This window comes from Emys orbicularis, chromosome 3 (genome assembly GCF_028017835.1).
Source record: "Emys orbicularis isolate rEmyOrb1 chromosome 3, rEmyOrb1.hap1, whole genome shotgun sequence".
NCBI lineage: Eukaryota > Metazoa > Chordata > Testudines > Emydidae > Emys > Emys orbicularis.
In genome coordinates this window covers 161,193,095-161,219,830 of record NC_088685.1, presented here as the reverse complement: position 1 = coordinate 161,219,830, position 26,736 = coordinate 161,193,095, and the positions used below count along the sequence as shown (strand labels likewise).

Sequence of the window (26,736 nt, the reverse complement as noted above, 5' to 3'; positions counted from 1 at the left end):
GGTTAATCATGTCACATCTAAAATGCATTTGTCAGACTATTTTTCAGCTCTAATTTTTCTTTTTATTTGAGAAAAGTCAAAGAATTGCATTTGTACAGTTTTATATTTAAAGTAAACCATGCGTCCTTTAAATGTTATAATGCAAAAATGTTAAAAAACAAAAGCTGAAAATACGAAGAAGAAAAAAAGGGCTCAATTTTCCACCCTTATTCATGTGAGTGAATCCTTAGCTACCCCAGTCCTACATGAGGAGCTGCTAGCACGGACCCATACACCCAGTATGAGATTTCATTGAAGTCAATGGGATGCTGCACAAACAGAAGGGTCCTTGCCAGTAGCTCCTGATGCAGGATAGATATTTAATCATAGGATTGATGAGAGGGGTTTGATTGTGAGATATGGAGACTTTTATCTCTGGGTCTACAGTTTGTATCTAGCTCAAGATGGTAGTAATGTAAAATAACTGTTGTCTAACATCTCCTTGGTGACCGTTGTCAAATGGGTTGAGTTTCTAGTGGAGAACTGTCCCTACAACGAACACATCCACTATCACAGTTGGCACTAACTGAAATTCTCAGGGGCAAAGCCAAAGACTGGATGAACTATAGAGCTTAAACTCGTAAAGTTGATCCTCCAGATCCAGGCTGAGGTACATTGGCAGGGCAGTGTGTGAGGAAATCCTGTACTGTCTATGCCCATGCTGTACCCGTTTTTTCATGAGCAATAAAATGCACTTTTAAAAAATTGAGGGGCAGGGAGGAAAAGGAGAAAACAGGCTTAATTTTGTACGCTAATCCCTCTTCTAAGTGTCTTATCTGTGTGTTCCTTTTGGAGTACAAACTTCTCTGAGCAGGGACTGTCTGTAAATATGTCTTGTACAGCACTAATTTAAAATTGAATTACAATTTTAAGATTTTAATTTCAAAACCTTGAAGTTATAAAATAAGAATTAGTAAAATGGAGAGTTTTTAGCTGTTCCAAACTGGGGGACACATTCTTCATAATAGATTCCAGCACATGGACATAGAACTGCACAGCATGTATTTTTGAATTTGCCTGTAACAATATGTTCATAAAGATGTCATTGCTTTGTGTGTGCAGTTTCCAGGTTTGAGGGTGCTTATATGTACTTTGTGAGCACAGTTCAGGCATCTGTTTTTGAAAAGTTGACTGTTTAAGGAGTAAATCAAACTGTTGGATGTGATTGGAGTAAATTGCTGCCTTTTAACACAATGCTACACTGTACTCGCTGTGGATTTACCCGTGCATCTGCACATAGCCCCATTGATCTCAATGGGTATGTCTGCACTGCAGCTGGGAGCAAGTCTCCATATGGGTCGACAGACTCGCACTTCAGGGCCTGCACTAGCATGTTAAAATTAGCAGTGTGGACATTCTGGCTTGAGCAGAAACTTAGGCTCTCTAGCCCACCCAGTCCTCTAGCCTAAGCCAGAACATCCACACTCCTATTTTTAGTGTGAGTCTGTCTGCCCAAGCTGGAAGATTCGCTGCCAGCTGCAGTGTAGACATACCCAGTGGGGCTCCGAACAGGCTCTGTCTGCACAGAGCGCGGTGTAGGATTGGGGCCGTGATGGTGAAAATACAAAAGGCAATGAAAACTGTAAAGTTTTTAACAACTATACTTCCATTATATTTTAATGGTTGGTTTGAGTCTCTTTGTGGTAAGTGGGTTCACTTCCTTAAAAGAACAAAAGTTCTTATCTGCCACTAATAGAGCTGTAATTATATATGTTATATGCACTTAGTTCTGGATCACTGTCTTGATTTGTGTAATTTAGAATCATTCCTGTTAGTATCCCCAGACTTATGTATTTACACTTTTTTCCCCTAGCAGCCTGTCACCAATTAAAAACACGTGAACTTTTGTCCTGGCAATTCAGTACATTTTCTGGCCTCCCTTCTGCCCTCTTGATTCTTGAAGCCACTTTATCATGGATGCTCCCTTATAGTGAAGATCCGAATTCTGGAATTATACTTACTGCAGCACATACCAACTACCTGTGTCCATCGGATATGCAGGACTGATTTTACATTCATACTCTGCATGCCTGATATTTTCCTTACAGGACTATTCTTGACAGCCATTATATTTGAATTTGTATTCATTATACTTAAATCTGACTTCATGATGCATAATTCATTATATTTCAGTAACCAACCAGATTTACTGAAACACGTACAATTTTACATGCAGAGGCATTTGGAGTAATTATTATTATGTACTTTTAGTATTACGTAAAGCCAGTGGGAACCCTGCATTTGAAGACATACTATGATCCTTGGAGGGAAGATTGGTTTTCAAAAGTGCTGCTATATCCTGGCATTTGCACATTAATGCATGCTGGCTTAACATTTTTATGGTCTGCTGTGGGCCTGCCGTCTGCTTCCAAGCTTCTGGTATTAGGACTTTTTTCCCTTCCTTATTGGCTTTTAAAACATACCTTCATTCTGCAGCAAGCACACTATTTTATACAGATTGCTCAGCAACCTCTGCTTTCCACTTGGGACCATTATCAGAAAAGTGGCTTCCCTTACACTGATGATAGTACTAATAGCCTAGATTCTGCTAACCGTATTAATAGCAATTAGTATACATTATACACCAAATGCTGTAAATCAGTAATTGATGCTTTATTGACGTGCAATGCTTCACAACACAAAAATGTAAAAAAGCAAATTGTTGGGATCTTACCAGCTCAGATTAAGGGAACAGTAGAGAACAGTAATAACTATTGTTTGATACTGGAGATAATATATATTGGGCTATCACTTAATGTTTTCCTAAACTTCCATAAATTCCTTGGGTAAAATGTAGTGCCTTAGGTTTAGCAGACAAGTCACCTGATTGATTTGCAGCTATCTTGCATCGTATTTTATTTTTTAAATCCTAACATTGCTCAGGTTCTTTTTTTCAAAAGTTGGTGAGATCAGTTCGACAAGGGAAAGAGAAAGGCCTGAAGATTAGGAAAAACTGGTCTAGTTTGCCAGTGGCTATTGGCCATTCCAGCCCAAAGCAGATTGACCTGCTGAATATGCACATATGGAATGATTCTGTAGATGGAGGGAAAATGAGAGTTAAAAATACATCTCCTGGATATAGATGTCTTCGAATCACAAAAGCACCTGTATCAGCACATTCTTTGGAGACTAAATAGAAATTGGTTTTGTCTAATTTGCAGATTTAATTCACTTTTTTCCTTTGTCTATATTTTACATTTTGGGAACAAAGCACCCAACAATGCTGAGTTGACCTATAAAAATACTTGCATTTCTGAGTATCTTTCTGCCTCACGCACTGAGGGTGTAATTCACTGCTGCATAGAGAGACAGTACAAGACCTAAAGTCCTCTAGGTCTTATTTGGGGCTTTACTGATGCATAGACTTTGCCTTGTCCTTCTACACTGGGTAAATTTCACCCCACTAGCCTGAAACTAACCAGTTCCCCTTCCCATGCTCACCTCCATTCCTGCCCTGCTGACACACTTTGTTCCCTGAAACTATAAATATAATATATCCTTATGTTGACTGGTTTTTTTAAATGAAATTCTCAAAATGTCTGCATAACAAGAAGCAGGTCTTAAGCTTTTTCATTGTCGTACCCCCAAATGTTCCCTCCCTTACCATCTCATCTTTGTTCACTTTCCCTTGTTTGTGTTATGTCTAACTTAGATTGTAAGCTCCTCAAGGCAGGGATCTGATGCTTTTCCTTTGTCTGTAAAGCACCAGGCACATCTATGGTGCTGTTTGAAGTATTAAATAATAATAAATATTAGAATCCATTCCCAATGAGTTACAAGTTTGATTTGTTTAAAGTTTATGGCAGTAGCAAGGGTCACAGGGACATGGGATACAATGTAAAGAAGAGGATAAGGGGGTGGGGAGGGTAATCTAAGGATCTGTCTATTTTCTTGCAAGCAGGATACTTACAGTGAATTTGATCCAGTCTTTCAAATTATGCTTATCCCTGCAGATGGTGTTTGTCAGTAATTTCGCCTCCTGTATAATCAGTGAAACGGTCCCTCATTATCTTTTTCTCTCTGTTGTCTTTGATAGCCGTGTTATCCATATCCATCCCCTCATCACTTCAGTCTGATCTCCTCTCCGAGCAACTTCGAGCACATCTATCACATGACTGTTAATTCAGCTGAAAAATTCCTCTTTTATGATTCCATAAACCCTGCATACTCCCTATCTCTGCGCTCTGTCGCTGGTACACCAGCCTTTGTGACTCTGAGGGTATGAACGGCTGAGTTGGGTGTTCGCTGTACTAACACTGTGTGGTTTTCCTTTTGCCTAGCTAATAACATGGGAGAAACAAAACTTTGTGAATGGTTTCTTTCACCTCTTAACTCTCCCCTAGCTGTTTTGTATTCTCATTCCATCCTGATGTTTTCCACTGTTGGTGACATATGAAGAAACAATTTTTCATAGCTTAAAAAATTATGGAGCAAAATTATTGGACTAAACCTTTTTTCTATGAAAACAATGTTCTTTTTAAGTCACTAAAAAGGGTGTGGAAGATTAAATTATAGAGCTTTATATTCCACAGTGTTCATCCTCTAGCAGTCAGCAATGGAAAGATATTCTGTATTCTTGATAGGTTTAGGCTGGAAAAGGGCTCAGGATATACCTATGTTGAGCCAAACTTTTGAGCTGTTTATTAAAAATAAACTTTTCTGTAGTGCAAGAATTTTGTATGGTCCTTTACAAGAGTTAAAAGAGAGACTCGTTTTGTGCCCTGAAGAGTTTACCGTCTAAATTAGACAAACCTACAACAAGATGCTAGACAAAGGGAGTGACTAAGGAAAAAAACAAAAATAGTGTGAGCTTCATTATGGAGAAAGCAAATCCTATAACTCTATTTAAGCAGAGACTGAAGTAGGACAAGAGGCGATGAATAGACACTTTGACTTGGATGGTAAAATGTTTGGGGTAGGGACAGCCACTTTGTACTGTGTTTGCATAGTGCCTAGCACTGAGAGGTCCATGGTCCATCACTGGGAATACAAATAATGAATAATAGCAAAATGCTCACAAACATACATTGCAAAACATATTGTTACCGTGCACCGTGTTCTGGCCTACAGTTCTGCCATAACTGCCCTGCCAGATTATCTCCAATAGGACCAGGAATAATCTGCAAGGGAGATTGTACATAGTTGCCATTGCTTGATCAGGGTTGTATGGGTCTGATTCAAAGCTCACTGAACTCCAAGAAAAGACTCCTGTTGACTGCAGTGGGCTTTGGATTCAGGCCCTTTATGCACCTATATGCAAAACCTAGACTGCTTGGAATGCCCTTTCACTGCTGCTTTTGCAGAGGGCTTATAAAGCAGTGTTTCTGCAGGTTTGGGTAACCTAAACCAGAATCCACTACAGGTTCCTGTTGCTGGATAGGGTTTTCAGGTCTGTGCCTATGTACAATACTCACAAGAATTTGGACCCCTGAGGGAAAGTTGCTCTTTTCACATAAAAGGGGAGGAAACTGCAATACAGAGTCCAGGCTGTCAGCAGGCAAGTTCTGGGGAATCATAAGAGGGCAGCGATGCAAAATTAAATCCCGAGGACTGAATACATGGTCAGTTGTCCCTGTCAGAGAAGTCCTGACCATCACAACCACAAAATAAGCAAAAACAAAGCAACAGCATTTTGGAGAAGATGGTCTATATGTGGTTGTCTGCATCTGGTTTGTTCAATCTATTTAAACTTGTGGCTTTTTCTGTTGGGTGGAGAGTTGTGTGGAATATGTGAGAAGAATACCCAACTTAATGCAAAAATAACAACAACAACATCCTTATTAAGTACGGTTGAAATGCATGTTTTGTGCAAAGGCCAACCCAAGGCTTATGCCCCACTGAAGTCCCACTTTGCATCAATGACTATCCCCCTTGGTGCACACATTATTTTCTATACTTAAAACATGCGGGTGTATTTCAGGACCCAATCCTACATCCCTCCCTTACTCTTGTGAGTGACCGCACTGAAATCATTGAGGGCTGCTTGATTGGGCCTTTGCTGTGTAAAATCCTGGTAAAAATAGAGCACCCACAGTACTAACATTACAGTTGCATTGAAATCAGTGATGTGACACTAGTATAAAACTGGAGTGACACCAGTGACTCAGGAGCCCTCTGTGTGAGGCTCAGCTCAAGCTCCTTAGAGCATAAGACGCTTGGCTTGTGTGAAGGAATGCATCCTCTCTGCTTTGCCGTGGCTGGAGGAGAGAAATTGTACAGTGTAAACCAGGGCCATGTTTGGGTTTTTTTCCACTTAGTCTAAGGACACTAGTACTCTTCATGGAACTCGGGAGGTGCTCCGATACCAAAGCAATGGGCACACTATTAGAACCTGAATAGGATGGACTCAACAATCTGAGTTAAAAAATGGGTCTGTAGTGCACATGGGCTCTCATATATTGCTTTGTGATTTCATATGACCAAAATAACCCTGTACAGTGGGAAATAGTAAGACAAGGTTTGTTTAGTGATAGATAAATATAAATCCCAGTAGGAGGCTGCTTAGAAAATATAATGGAAATAATGGAAATCTCCTATAGAGACAAATTTCACCCAATCACCCATGGCTCTGGAAGGCCCATGTGCAGCAGAACTGGTGTAGTTTCATTGCGTAAAGAGGTGAATTAAGGAAGGCCACATGGAGGTACGGTTTGGGGGTAGATCGGGGCAACATGGTAGAGGAGCAGGAGCAAAGCCCATAGAGCCACCATTACGCAGATCTACCAACCATTGTATCTTTGCAGTGTAGCAACCCTCCCCGCGTCTGTTTCATTCTCTGACTGAGCTCATGATCTGCATTCTGATGCAGTGAACTAAGGGACTTTCACCCTCCATCACTACAGTGAACTCAGACTGCTCTGCAAGCAGGTCTCCACTGCAATTATTTCCTCTTCAAAGGCATATCTGCTATTCACTGTTTAGTTTTGCTTGGTTCAGTGCTGGTGATGGATTTTATATCCTGGGATTTGAATTGTTTGATCTGTGTGTGTGTTTAAATGGCTGTCTCAGGGTTATTTTTTCTTAATGACTTGCTGCTCTTTGCTGTTTTATAACCACTGCTTTTAGATGCTGGTTGTTCTCTTATGTGAATTCTTTGTCTGTGTCATGTGCATGCTGTTTTGTTATGTTGTTTCTGTTCTTTACTGGCATTGATTTTTTTTTTTTTTTTTTTTTGAAGAATGGTGAAACATTTGCTCTGAAGGGATAAACATATATAAGGATTACATGGACTTTCCAAACAGATATAAGGGAAAACAATGGTGCTCACATTTTGTGCCTGCCATCTTTAATGGTTTAATGTGTTACAGCTGATCTCTTTAAAAAGAATGTATTCTTTCCAAGTACCAAAATTTTGTTCCCAACCCCACCCGCTTCGTTGATTGAGGTTGCTTAGTTTCTGTTAAGGAGGTTAGCCGCCTTATCATTAAACATACCAATTCTCTTTGAAGAACCATATGCTCCTCCTCTGACAAGCATAAAAGCCCCATTTTGCATTTGCAATGTATTAATCACAACATGTAACAACTCAAGGTGCTGTATTTGGCTTTCCCTAGTGTGTCTCAGAATACCTCAAGAGCCGAACACCCTTGAGTGCTTAATCCCTTATCATTCTGTGCAGTCTTTACTGTTGCTGTACTATCCATATGCTCATGTTGTTGTAAACTATATCAAAACTGCCTACCATGTGCGTCTGGACGGCACAAGAACAAGCACTAGATACTCCATTTCATGTTCTGTGATAAGTGAGATAAGGTTGTTGTCAAATATATTTCATTTGTTGACTGCTTCCTGAAAAAAGAACATACAAACAATGCAGGACAATATATTCTTGGGAATTATTTGAAAGGCACTTTTTGAAACCTGCAGGTATTTGCTAAAGTACTGTTGGGAACAATCCAACATTTGCAGGGAGACAGACTGGATAATCAACAGGGCTTTTCCATCCCTAGCGTCTCAGAGTCTCTTATGTTGGTAGCTGAGAGAGATCTTGGAAAGAAATTCACAATTCTTGTTTGCTTATTGCAAATTAAAAATGAATTGTTCTCTCCACATGTGAGAATGAGGAGGGGGCATCTCTTATTAACTCAGAAGGATTGATTGTAAGTGCAGCATTAAAAACAAGGGCAGTAACAAAAGGAAAGTAACAAACAATAATTCTTAGCACTTTACATGTTCTAATTGCATTGCTAACTTTAATCCATTCATTATCTAGAAACCTTCTTTTTAGCTATAACCTACCTAGAGAAATGGATAGATACTTTAAATTATTGTACATATTCTTACCATCTATTGGAGGAGACATAAGTGTATAGATATGGAGATGTGTTTTATACACCTATTTATCAACGGATGAGAGCTACAAAGTGTGATGTGATGCAGACTGTATGAAATAGTTCAAGCTCACATTTTCCCCTGTACACTGATTTGATATGCCTGTATTACTGACATGCTATTAGACAATAAGAAACCGTAACTTAATATGATTCTTCTATAAACAGGAAAAAAAGTATTGTTTAATAAAATGGTGTGGCACTAGACGTGTGTTCAGATCTTTTTAACATCTCTCGCTTTGGGGGCTGAAAGTGGTAGTGGAATGCTGACTTCTTCCTCATGTCTTCTTCCTAAAGGTAGATTTGAGATCCCTTGCAGCTAAGGTATCTCTTATGCAGTAATGGTAGAAATAAATATAGTATAGGTGAGAGAATTGGTTTTAAAATCTAATAATAAAAGGGTTACAAATTATGTATTGGGAACACGATTTTGTGCACGAGGGGAACGGCTACGGAGTCTGCAAACTGTTAAAAAAAAAAAAAAAAAAACCCAACAACCATGGAAATGGCATGACAGCAATGGAACGTCTGGGTTAGGGCTTTTCCCTGCCATAAACATGGTGTGGGTCTGGCTGAACTGCTTATTTTTTGTGGTGCAGGATATTTCGCTAACAAATTGCTACATGTCTGATTCTCTCTGAGAAAATCCCCATAGGAGGGTTGGGCAGAGCCAATTTCAAACTTTTTATTGCATTTTTAAGTTTCAGTAACATTCTTGCTTCAGAAGGCAGCTGCAGTTGTGAATTTTCTTTCATACTTAACTGCGTTATCTTAGTATAATAAAGATTTCATGGGTATTAGTGCTTAAAAAAAAGTTGCATAAGGAGAGGGTGTATTTTAAAGACAAAATGAAATGAGTGTTATAAACTGCTCAGTGCTATAAATTGTTTGGGTCTGTTTTTGTTTTTTACAAGGGGACTGTTTTTCCACCTCTGTGTGAAGAGGTTTGATGTACCTAATTCCCATTAATGCTAATGAGTTCTATATACAAACCACCTGAGGAGCAAGATAAGTACATGCTTATGTTTAGCTAAAACTCCAGAGACAGGCAATCACATTGGAAACAGTAGAGTGAGCCCTAATTTGGGATGACAATAGATGAAAATACTTGTAGAAAACCAAAAGCATCCGATTAGTGTTCAGACTAAAATATTCTTGTCTGTGCAATATAATCTGAAAACAGAAGGCCAAAGTTTGCGCCTAACTATTCCCATGAAGTTCTGGAGTAACTCCACTGAAACTGGCGGAGTTACTTGAGCATAATTGAAAGCACGGTTTGGCCTAATATGTCTCTAACTGCAAGAAATACACTGCAAGCATCAGGGGCTGATTAGATAATAGTGTCATACAAAATATACACAAGCCACGAATTATGGCACCAAAGAGATACATTTCAATAAAATACTACTTGGAAAGATATAGTTAGAAACAATGCATTACATTAAGCATCTTTTTTTTAACTGTTATCTAAATTGATACCAGTTGTCAGGCTCCTTGTCAACATCAGCAAGAAAATTCTGATTCTATTAGAATGTTCTTTCAGTTATCTGCATATGTCCATGTAATTCAAAACTTCACTTTCATGCTGTGTGTTCTTCCAGTCTCTGCACTTAGCTGCAAAATAGTATCCAGAAAATTAGCTCTGGGAAGGTGAGGGAATTTGGGGGTTTTTTTTGTTTAACTTGGTACCTCCGCCCTATAGCATCCACTGCTGACTCAGCAGTAAATGAACTAATGAACACAAACCTTTCTCTCTTTGTGTCTCCCTGCACTGCAGAATCTTCGGCCTCAGGAAAGTCGGACCATGTTCAGTGGCTCTGTCAGTATCCCATCTATCACAAAATCCCGCACAGAACCAGGGCGATCGATGAGCGCCAGTAGCGGGTTGGCAGCAAGTGAGTGTCTGTCTTGCCACAAGCCCTGTGCAGAAACGTTCTAACCTAACACTGCCCCATACAGGAACATTACAGCTGTGCTTGTTGAGCAGGATTTTCAGAGTTGCTCAGCAGTGGCCCAGCTCTGTTCCCACTGAAGCCAATGGGAGTGTTTTACCAATTAGATTAATGCTGAGAACTTCTGAAAATCCCGCATGGTGTTTGCTGTTTCTTAAAACATATATGGTATTGATGGTATTATAATGATATCAGAATTAGTACTGTATTCCTCAATACTGTGATTTCTTGACTGCTACTTAAGGGCTTCATCCTGCCCCCACTGAAGTCAATGGCAAATTGTCCATTCACCCCAATGATTTGGTGTTTTTTAACTTTGTTGTTAGAGTTAATTACTTGGAGCCTTCTGTGCATGTAACAGCACTGGAAATTTGGCTGCTGACATGGAAGGGTTAAATTTTACTCCTACCACCCTGCCTAGATATTGCAGGGTTCCAGTGCATGAGCACATCCACCATGTAATCCAGAGTACATGGAAAACAGGGAAGTAAGATTATGTAGAGGGAGGTTCTGTAGGAAAGCAAAACTAAGTAACAGCTAGCCAACTTCTTAGTGTCTTGCACACACATCCATGATGCAGTTTTATTCACACACACCTTTTAGGATCATCGGCACAGAACGGCAGTGCTTTGCGGCGGGAATTCTCAGGAGGGAGCTATGGAGCCAAGCGTCAGCCTATGGCATCGCCATCAGATGGTTCACTGTCCTCTGGTGGTTTAGACCAAGGCAGCGACGTGCCGACAAGGGACTATGAACGAGAGGTGAGTAACAAGAGCGAAGGGAAGAAAACTGCAAACTGTGGATACTGAATAGGGTCCAAATTCTAGTCTCAATTTTGCTGGTGTAAATCTGGAATAACACTGGTGCAACAGAGCAGGATTTGGCCCTAGGAAGCTTAGAAATCATTGTTCAAAATAAAATGTTCTATTGTTTGTCTTTTGAGACTTGTTGATGTAGGATTTTGGTCAGACTATGTCAGCTTTAAACATCTGGGCAGATGTGTAGAAAATGCATTGAGGTGGTATACTCAGTACCCTGGAATCAATAAGGCTCAGCTTTAAACATCTGGGCAGATGTGTAGAAAATGCATTGAGGTGGTATACTCAGTACCCCGGAATCAATAAGGCTCATGATTGTAGTAGCTTGATAAAGTAACTACACAAACTTGATACTGACCTTTGGTAGCTAAAAGGGACAGTATTCCTTTTGTCTTTTGGCAGCAAGAAAGCTTTAGGCCATAAGCAGATGATTCATAAAAAAGACACATTGGTTTTGTGTTCATTGAATGCCTAGAATTAATCGGTTAATATGTAAAAATTCAAAAAAAAAATCTTTTCTCTTCAGACAAGTTTTATCCGCATTCCACCAAAATATTGAAAGGGAGATGAGAAATTAATTATTGTTTCATCCGTTACACCATTTATAAAACATGCCTTTCACTACGTCTCCAGGAGCATGTACAAATACAACCCCTCCGAGCCACCACCTCACTGCATCCCCCTTCCTGCTCCTCAGGCAGAATCCTGAGTAAATAGATGAGCGTAAAGGTCAGACTAACAGAGAGAGAAAATTCCAGTGTCAGAAGCCCTTCACAAGGAACAACATACTCCTGCTGGTTCAAACTGAAGATGGCTGCAAAAATGCCTCAGCCAGTCTCACTCTCTGCATTGTTCTGTAGGGAGAGATGGGGCTTTGAGGTTGCCAGGGCTTTTATAGATCAAAATCAACACTGAGTGCCAGCTCAGACTGCAGAGTGGGCAGGTGCATTCTACACTAACTGAAGCTTCGACATGATCTCAAGGGTAGTCCATGTAGAGTGCTTTGCATCAGCATTCACTTTGAAAGTTACAGAGGGACAGATAACTGTGGCAAGGTCCACATCAGAAAGGAGACTTCTTAACCAAACCCAGGGGTGAAACAAAGTGTCTCCAGCCACCACTACTATATGGGAGTCCAAGAGCAGCTGGAGGTCCAGAAGCAACCCAATGTTGCAAACCTCAGTGAGGCGATAGACCCATCATTTGTCTGTAACAAGGGCAGATGCGTCTTCTGTGTACCATCATTACTTATGCCTTGTGTGAACTGGGCTTTAGACAACTCGCTCGAATGCACAGAAAAGCAAATATTGAGCAAAGAATGTTATTGGATAGAAAACTTAGGGGGAAATGTATGCAGCCCTTTAGCTCCGCCCAACTCCTGGTCAAATGTATGTCCCCTTTGGTCTGACTGATTTACTCCTGTTGTGTTATTGCTTATTGATGTTCTTCTGCATTTTTTGGGCTGCAGGATTCTGATTCTCCAAGGCATTCTACAGCTTCTAACAGTTCCAACCTAAGTAGTCCTCCCAGCCCAGTTTCTCCTCACAAGACCAAGAGTCTCTCCCTGGAGAGCTCTGACCACGTGAGTTGGGACTCATGAACTGCTTCAGCATTCAGATCCAACATCACTGCGGCTTATTATCCCCATGGCTCCCCCTTCACTCAACCCAGTTCTCACTTTCATCACCCTTACCACTCCCTCTGAAAATGATCTGAGGGGAAGGGAGGGAAGAAGATAAAAGGTTTGCCTTCTCTAGCACTATTCAGCGCTGCCTCGGCCTCCCCAGATTTAGCAGCGGCAAACAAGCAAACCTAGAGTGTTGGTAAACAACAGATGCCGTAGATTTGTATTAGTACTGGTTTCATTTCATGTGGCTACAGCTGCTTCCATTATTACAGATAAATTTACCCCACCCCAACTTGGAAAAAAAAAGTAGCTTAACTAGACCAGAACAATATCAATTAAAAGAATAAATCAGATGGATTGTTTCCATACAAGAGCTAATTATCTTGTACAAGAGCAGCACAGAGACCCCACTCCTGGTGGGGAGCAATCAGTCCATCAGAGGCACATGAAAGCTTTCAGCTAGCCACCATGTTTGAATGTCAATCTGATTATCGCCAGCAAATCCTTATTAAAACGATGCATATTTTACTACAGTAGAGAGTTTAAATAAATACACAAATTTAAGAATTAAATACGTATGTATATATTCAAGGAGAAAAAGCAGCATCGTGTATGCAGAAGAAGATGGATGCCTATTTAAGAGAACCTTTAATTTAAAAAGATTTGTGTTGTTCCCGTTTTCATGCTAAGTAACACACACATTGGAGGCATATATATACACACACACACGAGCAGGAATGTTCCCTTTGGGTGACACTTCACTGGTTTAGGAGAAATCCCCCACAGTGTGTTCAGTGACCTTTATTCCTCTTGTCAGTAGCAGAACTAAAGCTGTAACCCTCATTTGAAGATGCCCCTGCCTGTCTTCTGCAAGAATAACATTGATTTGAAAGTGAACCACTCTCCCATCTACAACAAAGAGCAACATTCAACCATGTTGTCGTCATGGTTTCCAGTGGGGCGGGCATTAGTTGTGCAGCTTGACACCTTTGGCGCTCATGGATCTCTACTGGATACAGCAGACACCCTACGATGATAATGGGACAGTGCAGAAGAAATCATAGGGGATACCATTTCTAAAGAAGGTCAGTGACTGACCTGGTTTAATGATGAAGGAAATGGTCTTCTGAGCCTCCTCAGCCATATGTTAACCAGAAAGCTGTTATATTGATTATCAAATGCTAGCATACAATCTACAGCAATCAAATGTGAGTCCTGTTAGCCCAAAAAGAGCCTCTGTGGAATATGTTGTTGCTGAAGCATGGCGAAGAACCTTGAAGACGCTGACCTAATACTGTTCATGCTGTGGCAGTTTAAGACACCTGGTAGCCTAGAGCTGCCATGCTGATGAGGTTAATGATTTCCCTCACCTGCCATTTGGACTGTGGTTTCAATTTTTTTCTATACAATACCCTGCTGTTTGATTCCAACAGCGATGCAGGTTGCAGGCAGAAATCACACCACCAGAGGACAGGATCAGTAGAAGATGCAGGCCTGTCTTTCAGCAAAGAGCCTGACATTTAAATCAAGGGAATAAAGAGGAGGCAAGATAAAAAGCAAACCCATGTCAAGCAGGAAGATAGTTCATTCCCTTTTCCAGTGTGAGCTTCTCTTCTCAGTGGGATCATTGCTAGCTTTATGCCACGACCCCGCTCAAGCATATAAAGGGCTTTTTGTATTTAGAAAGCTGGTTTTCCAATGATTTGGCATTTTTTTATGGCTCCTATCAAACCATTCCAAGTGCTTACAGTCAGCAGTGTAACATGTTTCATTCACATTAATAGATGTTGAAATGAGTGGGAATTTTCCAGGTTCCCTTCACTGAAGGAACTTATGGGTAAGTTCAAGTAGGGTTCAGATGAATTAGGTTAATTGACAAGCACAACCAAAACACAATGCTGAGACACAGATCATTGCCTTTACTGTGTAACCATGCAGGGTCTCCTAGGTGCTAGTTCTGTGTTTTATTCTGCATTGAGTGGATTGTCCACACATAAACCTGTCATTCAAAGGTTGGTTGCTTGGTTGTTTTTGGGGGACGGGAAGGAGGGGGAATACAAAAATTTCTATAAAGTATCATGTCAAAATCCTGCCTGTCCTGATTGGTATCATGTTGGTGCCATGTGTTTCGTTGTCACAAATTAACTTGGCATTGAATAGTAAAATCTATACCAAACAGGCAAACACTGAGTCCCTTCCCAGCATGGTAGCTTTTCATGTCTTTGCAGGACACACACATAGACATGTCAGAGGGACTTGCATTATTTAAAGTCCATAGTCACCTTTTTCTTAAAGGTTGTATATTGTTCCATGTGCACCAAAGGCTTCTCTTCCTACAATTGCATCCTCCTCCTGCTCCTGGTGTAGCCCACCATGGCCTCACACGTTTCAAAGTGTTGCAGACTAGTTTTGTATTTACTGTATGTTGTATTTAAACGTTAATCATATTTTGATGTTAACCTGTTAAAGGGAGGATTTGAGGCTACTAGCAAAAACCTGTGTGATAATTCCACATGGGAGGGTCAGTTTATCTGGAATCAAACTGTGTATTCCTTTTGCTTCATCTCTGCTCCATTTGAAAATGGAACCAAAGAACCAAGATAGAGCTTACTTTTAAACTAACCCTAAACAAACCAGTGCATTTGCTTATTCTCCTCTTATGGTGAATATGAACCTGTTCAAATGTACACTTTCAGATGGAGCATAGATTTGCCACTTTACAGAGCTGAATTCCAGAAGGTGAGACCCAGTTGAAAAGCAAACATCCACATACATTATTTGAAAGTAAAAAGCATTTTAGGAATTCTATAAGGAATCAGTTCTGATGGGTCTATGGAAGTGTAGCCGCCACTCGACATGGTTGGTGTTGTGAACACGTTACAAAACATGGCTGTTGCAGGTGTGCTTTTTAAATTCTCATTGGGATAAGAAAAATAACTTGGTCATTTTCACTGTAAGACTCTTGTCTGAGATCTCAGAGGCAGTTGGCTTGTAAGGTTTGGTGTTTGCTACTAGGCATTGTTTAAAGTTTCCAGTTATATATGGTTGCATTTATCCAGGCAATGTATAATCTCCCATTGAATTTTGACTAATATATTAGCATATGTTCTGTGTACACTATCTATCTATCTATATATATCTTTTTTTTTTTGCTAAGACTGAAACCATTCTTCATTTATCAGGACAAACTCTGCTTAAGCAAATGCCTTTGCTTCAGTCACTGAAAGGCTCCAAATAGATTTAAGCATGTCCCTGAGGACCATAGCTTCCAGAATGAAAAAAGGTGCAGGAAATCAATTTAAGCCCCCCCCCCCCCCCCCCCAAAAAAAAACAACTTCCCACATTTCATAATTCCCAAACCAAGCTTTAGCACTTTGTCTGTTTCACATACCACATCTAAACCCATTGCATTTGCTAGTTTTAAAATATAGTTCTATCACTTAGGCAGCTTTTCTCTCCATCTCAGTCTCTTACGGGCTAGCTTGTTTGTTATAAATGTGGATTATTATTATTCAACAGTTTTGCAGTTCTGACTCGTGCTGTTAAGAGCAATAATCTTGATTCTGATAAAATTACAAACACATGTTGCACTCAGATATATGGTTTATGAAACAACACAGCAGAGGGATGCAGTGTTCTCTGCATACAAACCAAAAGCACAGATAATGTATTTGATGGATGTAGTTAACTACAACTGCCACCTTGGGCTTAAGCAAAACATTCTTCCTAGAACAGTGTCAGACTTCCAGAATGATACACTGCAGTCAGAAGAATTTCTGACAAATGGGTGCACCCTGATAATATAAGTTTTGTACATCAAGAAGCTTGGATGGGTTAGACTAAAAAGAAAGCAGGCCCAGCCACTGAGTGGTAAATAACAAGAGTTCCTAAAATTCCAGGTATTTCTAGGTGGTTGAAAGAAAAAAAAGCTTCCAACAATGTCCATAAAATTTGAAAATTTTAAAGACGTTCACCAGGCTGCGATTCACCCTTGTGTAGGGGGCTTATGTACCACTTAAGTTCTCAGGATAAGGCTTTAATGGTGTGCAGGCCTGCTACACAGGAGCCTGGTACAGATGCTCTGTGCTGACATGAATCTCACCCTATGGCTGTAGGCACAAGTATAGCTCTAGACGATGAAATGGACTTGTGTACTCAAATCCTATTTGAGAAAAAAAGCTCCCGAAGAGCCAATCTGCTGTAGATCTCCAAGACCTTGTTGTGCAGTGAGGCAATCCCACTACTTGTTTGTTCTTTCTTTCCAGCCACAGTTTAAAAAAAATAAAATAAAAAACTTGATTCATGGAGAAGAAATCCATAAATAAAACCACTCTTGGTATTTCAGAACAATTATACCTGCTTTTTTATGTATGACAGTTTCATATCATTTTTTAAAAAAATATTTTTTAGATTTTTTTCATTGTAATATTATTGTACAGTTTTGCATGGCATAGATGTAATCACTTTTTGTTTTAGAGTATAAAAGCTGACAAGTGTGCGTGTGGGGAAAAGATATTGCTTTTTGCCTCTTCTCACTATTTTATTTTAAGCCCTCACTGTGGTAGGGGACATTGTAAGAGATTCTCTGCTACAGAACGATGTAGATTCTTTTGCACAGAAATATTTAAGGTGGAACAGTCAACAATGTAATAAATGACTTGACACCAATATTTTATGTTGGTAACACTTAATATTAACCTACTTTGATGTACTGCAATAAAAACAGGGAACTGTTAGAAATACAGATGTTTTGTGTTTTTTTCCCCCATCCCCTCCCTCTGTTAATCTTTTGGAAGAGGGAATGAAAAGGGGAGGAATCTTGTATTCCTGTTGAGTATAATCATCAGGTAAACCTGCCCTTTATGAAGTGATATTGACAGATGAAGCTCCCTTTACAGCTGCCACCAGCCTCCTTTAGACATTCACTGCTAGAGTTGAGTTCTGTTGAACTTTGGCCACCTTGCACTTCAGTATATTGAATGGCATCAGCTACACCTCCCCTGAGTTTTTTGATTAGTTCAGTCTGACTACTGATGAAAACAGAGGTTTAATTACAGTGGAACAGTCACCAACTTCCTTGCTTTTCAGTGAGATGTCCTGCACAGTCACAGTGGGGCAACTGGCAGGCTCCTGGAAACAGGGTTCTATTTTTCTGAGCTGCATGTACTATGGGGCATTTGCCCCTTCTAGGTCTTCAGCTCAATGGAAGCTGCAAATTTGGCATGCAGCCCACCAGTCTGTCCTTTTTCTCAAGGATGCTGAACTCTATCTCCCTCTGCAGCTACCTTGGCATTATGCCCTTGGGCCAATCCTCAGAGTCCAGCATCTTCAAGAGCCTGTTGGCTCTAATCTGTTCCTAGTGGAGGTTGGTGACTAAACACATCTTGACAGTAGCCTGAGAGTCCAGTCCTTGTCCATATGCACAGTACCTCAGGTGGCACATGACCAGGATTCATCACTGAATTTGGTCCACTTGTTGGATCATTAGCTTCCCTGGGGCAGGTACTGACATGCTGATCTGGGATGGATTAAGTAAACCTGCACCTACTGGGTGTCTCCCAGAAATGACATCACCTGCACACAGTTCATTAGTGAGGTGGCTAAAGCCTCTGTAGGGCTGAAAGGGAACTCAGGAAGTCATCAAGTCCATGACTCTGTTCTGAGGCATGACCACATAAACCTAGACCATCCCTGACAGGTGTTTATTCAACCTGTTCTTAAGCTTCCAAAGATGGTTGTAGCATCCCCATTCCCAACCTTAACTACCTGTGTAATGAGAACATTTTTCCTAATAGCTAACTAAGTCTCCCTTGCTGAAAATTAAGCCCATTACTTCTTGTCCTATTTTCAGTGGACATGGAGAACAATTGATCACTATCCTCTTTATAAGAGCTCTTAATATAGTTGAAGTCTTACCTCCTCACTCTTTTCTCAAGACTAAACATGCCCACGTTTTTTAACCTTTCCTCATAGGTCAGGCTTTCTAAACCTTTTATCGTTGTTGTTCCCTTCTAGCCTCACTCCAATTTGTCCACATCTTTCATAAAGAATGGCACCCAGAACTGGATGTAGTCCTTCAGCTGAGGCCTCACCCGTGCCAAGACAATTATCTCCCATGTCTTACTTACAACATTCCTAAGAATACACTCTAGAATATTTGCCGTTTGCGCATCACATTGACTCCTGTGCAATTTGTTATCCACTTTAATAATCCCCAATCCTTTCAGCAGTACCACCAGCTAGTCAGTTATTCCCCATTCGGTAGTGATGCATTTAATTTTTCCTTCCTACGTGTAGTACTTTGTACTGGTCTTTACTGAATTTCATTTCAGAGCCCTGACACCTGCAGCCTTCCTCGGTCAAGTTCTACCCTAAGCAGAACAATTGTGGCCAGTGGGCCATTCCATAACCTGTGTGGATTTATTCAGGTATGCCCTGTCTAGTCTTCACTCTTGGCTAATGGCCCTCTTTTTCCCAATGCCCTGGCACAAACTATAGTAGGCTCATAGCTTTACTCCCTTCCCCCACAGCTGCAGGTGTCCTACAGTAGGGTGAAGGGCTATACAGATTTAAGGGAACTGGGCACTGGAAAAGCAAAAAGAGCAGCAGCAGCATTGTGCTTGGACTTCATGCTAGCTGCTTGGCTCTTCAGCACTGGGGAACCCCTGCTACTTAACACCCATGTTCTGGCTTGAGTTGATAGTGGCATCTGTGAAGTCCAGCCTGTGTGTTCAGGTGCCACAGGCAAGGCCGGACCTTGGTGGTTTGGCCTCCGCTCTTCTCCCTGAAAGCGGTCTTTAAGGGGAAAGCAAATCTCAACCTTCAAGTTTATAGCAAAGAAACAGGTGCTGTTTCCTGGAGAAGAGGTTCTCAGAGGTTGCAAACTGTCTGCTCAAGAGCAGACACTTTCACATCCTTGACCTAATTCCCATATTTTGAGCACCTTTGCTAGTTAAACTACAGCGAGAGGCACCAATTCCAAGTCAGTATAAAATAACCTGGACTTTCTTCTGGCCAGGGCTTGAAGACAAGGTAATATGTGATACTGAGGCACGAACACTAGGTCACCCTTATGTCAAGAGGGTTTTCCAGTGCATTGTGCTACAACAGCCTCAAGATATATAATCCCATGATGGCGCTGTGGGACTTGAGTAGTTACAGAGCCTTGCTTTAAGCCTATATATGGGCCAGGAGGGCTAGAGCCTGAGCTCTGATCATCAGTGCTCCAACAAAGCCATGCTTCACCTTCTACTGGAATTTATCCTTAAGGTGAATCCTGCATTCTCTTCTAACAAACCCACTGACCTTATCCTAGCCCAGGTATCCCACAGGAGACACTGTCTTTGCTCTAAGCTAGACTTGAGCACCTCCAGCATTATGTGTAGTAATAGACAATAGGTCCCTAATTACAATCACAAGTACAAGAATCTGATCAAACTCTCCATTCTGAATGCTACCTACCAATATGTTAAAAACCCACCTTTAACCAAGTTATGACTTTTGAGCCAATTCACCACATAAGCTGAATGCATTAGTTCTCCCTGTATTGCTTGCATGTTGCTTTAAACAGTCTCCTCTACAAGGTCACCTGGTCCTAGTTCCTTGTCAGCTTTTTATACTTTTTAATGCTAACATAAGCCTTCTAAATATTTCACTTTCGCTGATATTAGAAGAGCCAGGTCTCGACTTCCATGAGCTTTAATGCCTTCAGTAATTAAAAATTCTCCCCCTTTCCACACATTACCACCTACAACTGACACTTCGGCAAACTAGAAGCATAGCAACACAGTAAATTCAGATAGTCAAGAAGAGAGTTTTGGAGATCAGGGGTACAGAAGACTATGGTAGGAACATCTGTTCTGTACATAGGGCTGCTGCCATCAGTGATGAAAGAAAAAGTACTGCATGCTACAGAACTAGAGTAAAAGCCTGTCTTGTTTATATCAGTGTGCAGGGGCTAATCACTGTTGGCCTGTGTACAGGAAGATTATTGCACTGGCCAGTAGACAATAGAATCAATAAGAGTTACACTTTTTCTAGCATGTCCTCTAAACTCGCTGGTTTAATCACTTTTTTTTAAATCAAGCAGGCTATAACTTTCATGTGAAGCAAGTTCCATGTTCTGTCCATGCGCTTGGAAAAAAGGTTAAATTAGACACAAATAGGAGTTTAATTCCGACACACTATTTTGTATAGTCTGCAGGAGATGTCAACTTTGTACACTTACCAGATTACAGAAGGCTGGATAAGTGCTGGATAAGTGCAAAACTGAGGGACTGGGCATATTCCATCTTCATGTTTACGAATTCTTTGTTTAGTGCCTGTAAAGTACTAGCAGCCATGCTAAATTCTGTTTAACAGTCAGCTGAGTGTATTAAAAGTCTAAAATACACATTCACCCACTGCCTTTTCCCATCCTGGGCAGACCAATGAGCTGACAGCTGTTGAGCCTACTTCATTTGATCCTGCTGGGAAGTAATTCCCTTTCAGCACCCAGTACCATCCAGACACAGTAGAACTGCACCACTGCCTTTAATTAAAGCATTAATGCAAGGGAAGTTTTTCCTCCATGTGTTTGGGGAGGAAGGATGGAATGTGTCCACTCCAAGAGGCTCGTAATAAAGTGACATTCAAATCTAGTCCCAGGCCATGGAGACTGAAATAGGCACTGATGGAAGTGATTCTTTTGCAAAATGACATTTCCCTTCCAAGAAAGAATGGAAGAAATACTGGAAGAGGTTCTCTGACCCTTCTCCTTCAGGCCCAGTTTCTTCTATTCATACTGTAAAAGAGTCTATCTGCTTGCATATTACCACTTGCTATTCTTTTACCCTGGTCATGGGAAGCAGAGGAGATGGAATAACTGCAGGCAGAAGCCCTCTGCACAAGCACTTTTTTATTGAAATCAGTAAGTCATACAGATACAAGAATTGTACAAAACCCTAACAAGTTAAGTTTGCTAGCCTGACTCCAATTCTTTAAAACTGTGCGTTTGGCTATAAACATGTAATACACATTTCAGCAAAAGCTTGAAATGCCCATAAGAGGATAAGAGAATCCCAGAGAACGTTTCCCCCTTCCCTCAAACTCTGCATTGGAGGGCACAGAAAGGCAAAGAGACTAGTTTCTTTGCTGGGACTCTAACAAGCCAAGAAGTGTCAGGGCTTTGGCCATCAGGGGAGCTGATACATACCAGCTAGGGAAGATTCCCACTATTTGTGCTTATGCACAGCTCCTTTGCTTATACATTCAACTCAAAATTAAAAAAACAACGGACTGACTTTCTGAGCAGGAGTTCTCTGTGGATATGTTTAAATATAAATTTTGGCACCCCCTGCATCAGATAGTTTTAGCTTGCAAGCCAAAGACAGAAAGGGAGGCAGAAGGCATAAAATTTCATCCTATGTGTACACATCTCACATGATATCCCTGTCAGTAAAATCCAGGCTTCTCTGAAGGCGACCATTCATCTTACAAAACAGGGGTCTGTTCTAGGTTACCAGGTATGTTATTCTATAATTCACAGTATGAAAACTATTCAAATTCCACCTTAGCAAAAAGAAAGGGGTGAGGGGGAGTCTTTTTTTTTTCTTTTCTTTTTTTTTTTCATGATTTTCAGAGAATTATAAACAGGTTTCAATATAAACTAGTCCTGGTTTTGTTCTCTCTAACTCTCCTCTCAACCCTGCCCAACACATTATAAAAACCCAACCACAGTATGCAGTCACCATCAATGTTAAAAATGCACTAGAGATAGCTGGTTGGTGCTTTGAACAGTGTGGAAGAACACAGCGAACTAAGCCCCACCACTTCAGGAGGACAATTCCTGTAAGCCACGGGAGTCTAATGGCAGAGTCTAGGACAGACGCTGTGTTAAAGAAAGACTTTGTCCTTGTGAAACAAACATTGAACTTCCAGCACACAGGCTGCTACATCTCAAGATGAGAATGTGGGGATGTGACAGACTACATTGCTCTTTGCTAGATACAGTATGATTGGGCCTTAAGAATGAGACACTTATTAGTTCATCTTCACTACTGCTCCTGCTCCTTGGCCCTCTTGCTCCAGTATTTGCTATAGGCCTCCTGGAACATGTTTTTGCAGGCGATTTTGGCCTTCAGTTTGGAGCATATGAGGAAAGAGCCCCCCATCTTCCGGTGGAGAGAGTAGGTCTCCTCTGGCGGAGGGACAAGCCGATGCTTCAGCATGACCGGGATCAAACCATGGATCTTTTCTGTGGTGCTCTGGGTGCCGAAGTCAAATGGCTCCTCAGACGCAAAAGCCTCTCCCAGGATGAGAACAGCTTCTAAGTGGGCATTTTCCATCTCCTGCCCAAAAACAAAGAGGAGTCAATAACACACAAGGATGACTCCAGTACCAGCTGCTTTTAACAAATGGAGGAAAAGAGTAAAAGACCAGGGGGCTAACGCTCAGCAGTAGGCAAGGGAAAGGTGGTGCCCTGCCCGAGGTAAAGTCCAGTCTCCAGCCCAGAGACCCGGAGAAACTCTAGAGTGGCTCACTTACAGCTGTCTCACAGGAGACCTTTGGCCATTGAGTTACGAGAACTCAAAAGACTGTGCAACATGGAGGATTCAGCTGGGATAATGGGAGGGAGTCACCAGGAGGAATGCAGAGTTGTGCACTAAGGACACTATTTACAGGTGCATTCATACCCTGGGGAAAGGGATAGAGATTCTTATTCTGCCTTTGGGCATGTGTGTAGGGCTCTCATCAAAGCCCGTGCTGCACAGATATAAAAACACAAAGGTGGCTTTGCTGCAGCAAAGGAAGTGAAGGGAGAAGCTTGGATAAAATACATCCTGCCTACAGCCAGTGCTGTAGTTTTTCTAATTTCTAGCTCGATTTGAAGAGAGGCTGACTTAGCTGTGTCACAGCAATCCTGTATCCTTTCCTTCCCACTGCCAGCCCCAAGAGTGCAGCTGTCATGGATTGTCGCTAGCTTCTCCCTATCACAGGATCCACAGAACATCAGACCCAAGGCACTTAAAGAGCTCTGCAGCTGGCCAGCAATAACGGGGAGGATTCCATTCCATACCTTGACTTCATAACCAGTAAGGAATTTCATTTCTATCGACTTCCTCAAAACTGTCTCTCTGTCCTGATCTGCAGCCGCCTTTATTACCTGAATAGGAAGAACACCATCAAACAAGGAGACAGGAGTCTTGCATCCAACACGCCTTTATGCTACTAAGCAATTGCAGCAGCATTTGCTATCAAGCAGCCTGATTAGGTTCACACTCTTCCTTGCCCCTCCCCCAACTGCTTTGCGGATTGCATGGCACCAATCTGGAAAATGACCAGTTTCAGAATTAGTTGCATAAACGCATCTGCTGCAAAAAAGCCTTTCCTACCAGGCCTGGACTCAGTGGCCCACAAAACAAGTGGCCCTGCTTCCTGTGGAACTCAAGAACCAAATTTGCTTGGGGCACCCGCAGTTTTCGTAGAGACGGCAAGCCCCAGCTATTTGGACTTATTTTATGAAGTACAGAATTCAGTGCTCAGATAAAGGAATGGACATGTAATTAAAGTGGCTTAGTGATATTAATTGGCTTTATCAGACGATTTATAAGCAGGCTGAAGTTACAGGAGATGAGCAGAGTATGAAATGCTCCAGGTCCATGCATTTCAACCATATCGCTGAATTCCCAGCAGGCAGAAAGGTACCACGTCTGTTAAGATAAGCACTACTGCTCAGAGAGCAATATTTCAATGTGCTGCAGTAGGGTTTGTACATGTTGAGTCAATGAAAGAGCCTGGAACTTCAGGAAAGACGTCACTGTGGCAGCCAAGTCCTTATCACATAACTATTACACAGCAGGACAGCAGCTAGTCTGCAGTAGCCAATTGTTCGTTCCCCGTGCCCCAAGCTGGGGAGAGACGAGACTAAGAGTGGAGGGAGCACAAAGTAATAGGGATGGGGGAGGTGTTATTTCCTCACTGAGACATGTGGGGCCATATTCCACTCTCAAGGTGGAGTTACACAGGGGAAACCCAGGGCAGGAGTTGGACCTTTATAGAGCAGCAGCCTCAGGTCTCCTTGTTTGTGATGTAAACTTACAACAGGATAACTGGGATAGCAGCAGGTTTGTGAGGGATACAGGTGAATCTAGGAGAAGGGGGCAAAGCTGTGGCATGATCTCCTTCAACATGCCCCAGGCCGGGTTTCCTCCCAGGAGCAGATTCAGCTGCAAACAGAAGTGCACCTCAAACATGCAAGATCTTGAGACCAGACAGAGCCTTGAGTTAAGCAGGGCTGTGCAAGTGGCACTGTTCTCCCTAGCATAGCAAGGCTGCGTGTGCAGCTGGAGTCCTCACCTCAATGTACAGGTCAGTGAAGTCCTCGTCAAACCCACGAGTTGCGCCGAAGTCCAGCAGGGCCACCTGGATATGGATAAACCCTTCTGCATTACAGTAGAAACCACTGCAAAAGAGCGCAGCCAGGCGTGGGAAGCCTACGGCAGTGGTTTCATTTAGCTCAATTGTCACAAGTCACATGGGGCTGGAGGTCCTTCCAAAGCATCTGAATTTCCACTTAACTCCCTCCTTACTGGTTAGGACTGGCAACATTAAACCCAGTAACATACTTCATAGCATATGGCACATTAGAGAGTCATTCCTAGGCACATACATATGCTCAGACAGCAGAGGAGTCACCACCTCTGATATCTGATGGGTTTGTAGCTCCCACACTAATAGGTTCCGCTCTGGAGCACATCAGCAAAGAACCTTGCTTCAAGCATTTACAAACGTGGAATTCAGCCAGTCCAAGATTTCCTACACAGCCCCTAGCACCAATGCCATTTCCAAACCTACCTGACAAGGGCACAAATATATGCAGCAACCAGACCCCTGGAGCGCGAGGAAAGAAATTCTGACCATATAGGATCACCTCACTAGACATCAATATGTTTAGCACAGCACAAATGGCAAGCATTTGACTGAGGTGTCCCTTACTCAATAATATCTTAACTGTTCTTATGGTAGAGAATACGCATGGTTGAGATTTTTCAGGGACAGATTTCAGTAAAGTCAGAACAGACCCAGAGTCTTAGGAGACTGGTCTTGGATACAGGGCAGAGCGGGTGGGCAGCCAGGGTAAAAGGGACCCATTCTCCCCCCCACCATCAGCTGATGAGGAATGAAGAAAGAGGCCGATTCCATCAGCATGGCTGGATAGCAGCAATGTTCATTCTCAGCCCTTTGAGGAAGCAAAATGAGACATCCGTTGATATTTCCCATTATGCTTCCTTGTTTGTAATGAAGCTGGAGGACATGTAAAAGCTGGTGCCCTGCCCATGCAAAGGGCTTCTGAGGGTGCTGGCAAGACAGCTGGCTCTGCTGGCACCTCTGCCTACTGTGACTGGAAGTTTCACTTTCAGGAGACAGTGGTCAATGGAACTGGGGTACGTAAGATCTTACTCCCTCCTCCCGCTAGAAAGCCTTAGACTCCAGCATAAGCATATTGCTGCTGAGGAGCATGGTACAACATTGCTTCACACAATATACCCAAAGGCCAGGGGCTCTGCTCTCTGGAGGTCACTGAAATAAGCCTACTTGTTCTCCCAACAGACTGCAGTGTTGTGAAGACCTCACACCCCTCTTTGATAGATAACCCACTATGGCACCACAGCCCCTGCCTACCCTGGGTCTGAAATAGAAGGTTCTATAAAAGAGGCGCAATAAGAGACTATTTAGCTTTGGGGGTGGGAGACCGTCAAACAAAAATTCCTACCTAGTATAGGACCAGCTGGTTGCTGGGCTTACCTTGTGCAGCTGTGGGTCATAGAAGAAGTTAGACCAGTTCGGATCAGTCTGCATGAACCTGAACTCAAACAGCTCCCGCAGGCACAGAATCAGGATGTTGGAGCAGATCTTTGGAAGCACAATGAGGGAGAGAGAAAATGGGTGAGGAAAGCAGCAAGTCACAGCTATCCAAGTGTCAGACACAC

The 26,736-nt window shown here is 41.9% G+C and overlaps 2 protein-coding genes across 6 annotated transcripts in view; one reads left to right on the top strand and one right to left on the bottom strand.

Annotated features, from left to right (window-relative positions):
* CDC42BPA (CDC42 binding protein kinase alpha) overlaps nucleotides 1–12,739 on the top strand; it is a 323,508-nt gene extending 310,769 nt beyond the window's left edge. For 3 of the 4 annotated variants that reach the window (XM_065400287.1, XM_065400286.1, XM_065400285.1), the window contains 3 exons: nucleotides 10,147–10,264; nucleotides 10,925–11,082; nucleotides 12,608–12,739. In XM_065400287.1, the coding sequence (XP_065256359.1) occupies nucleotides 10,147–10,264; nucleotides 10,925–11,082; nucleotides 12,608–12,739 (408 nt within the window). Of the gene's footprint in view, nucleotides 1–4,075; nucleotides 4,259–10,146; nucleotides 10,265–10,924; nucleotides 11,083–12,607 lie in introns of all 4 variants that reach the window. The other variant, XM_065400284.1, reaches the window with a different exon arrangement.
* An 8,908-nt stretch (nucleotides 12,740–21,647) lies between these two features.
* The window catches only part of COQ8A (coenzyme Q8A), a 74,371-nt gene continuing 69,282 nt past the window's right edge, over nucleotides 21,648–26,736 (bottom strand). For both annotated transcript variants that reach the window (XM_065400684.1, XM_065400685.1), the window contains exons 12-15: nucleotides 26,552–26,659; nucleotides 25,103–25,168; nucleotides 23,823–23,909; nucleotides 21,648–23,094 (exon numbers count right to left, since the gene is read on the bottom strand). In XM_065400684.1, coding sequence (XP_065256756.1) covers nucleotides 22,801–23,094; nucleotides 23,823–23,909; nucleotides 25,103–25,168; nucleotides 26,552–26,659 — 555 coding nt within the window. In that variant the 3' untranslated portion in view covers nucleotides 21,648–22,800. The remainder of the gene's footprint in view (nucleotides 23,095–23,822; nucleotides 23,910–25,102; nucleotides 25,169–26,551; nucleotides 26,660–26,736) is intronic.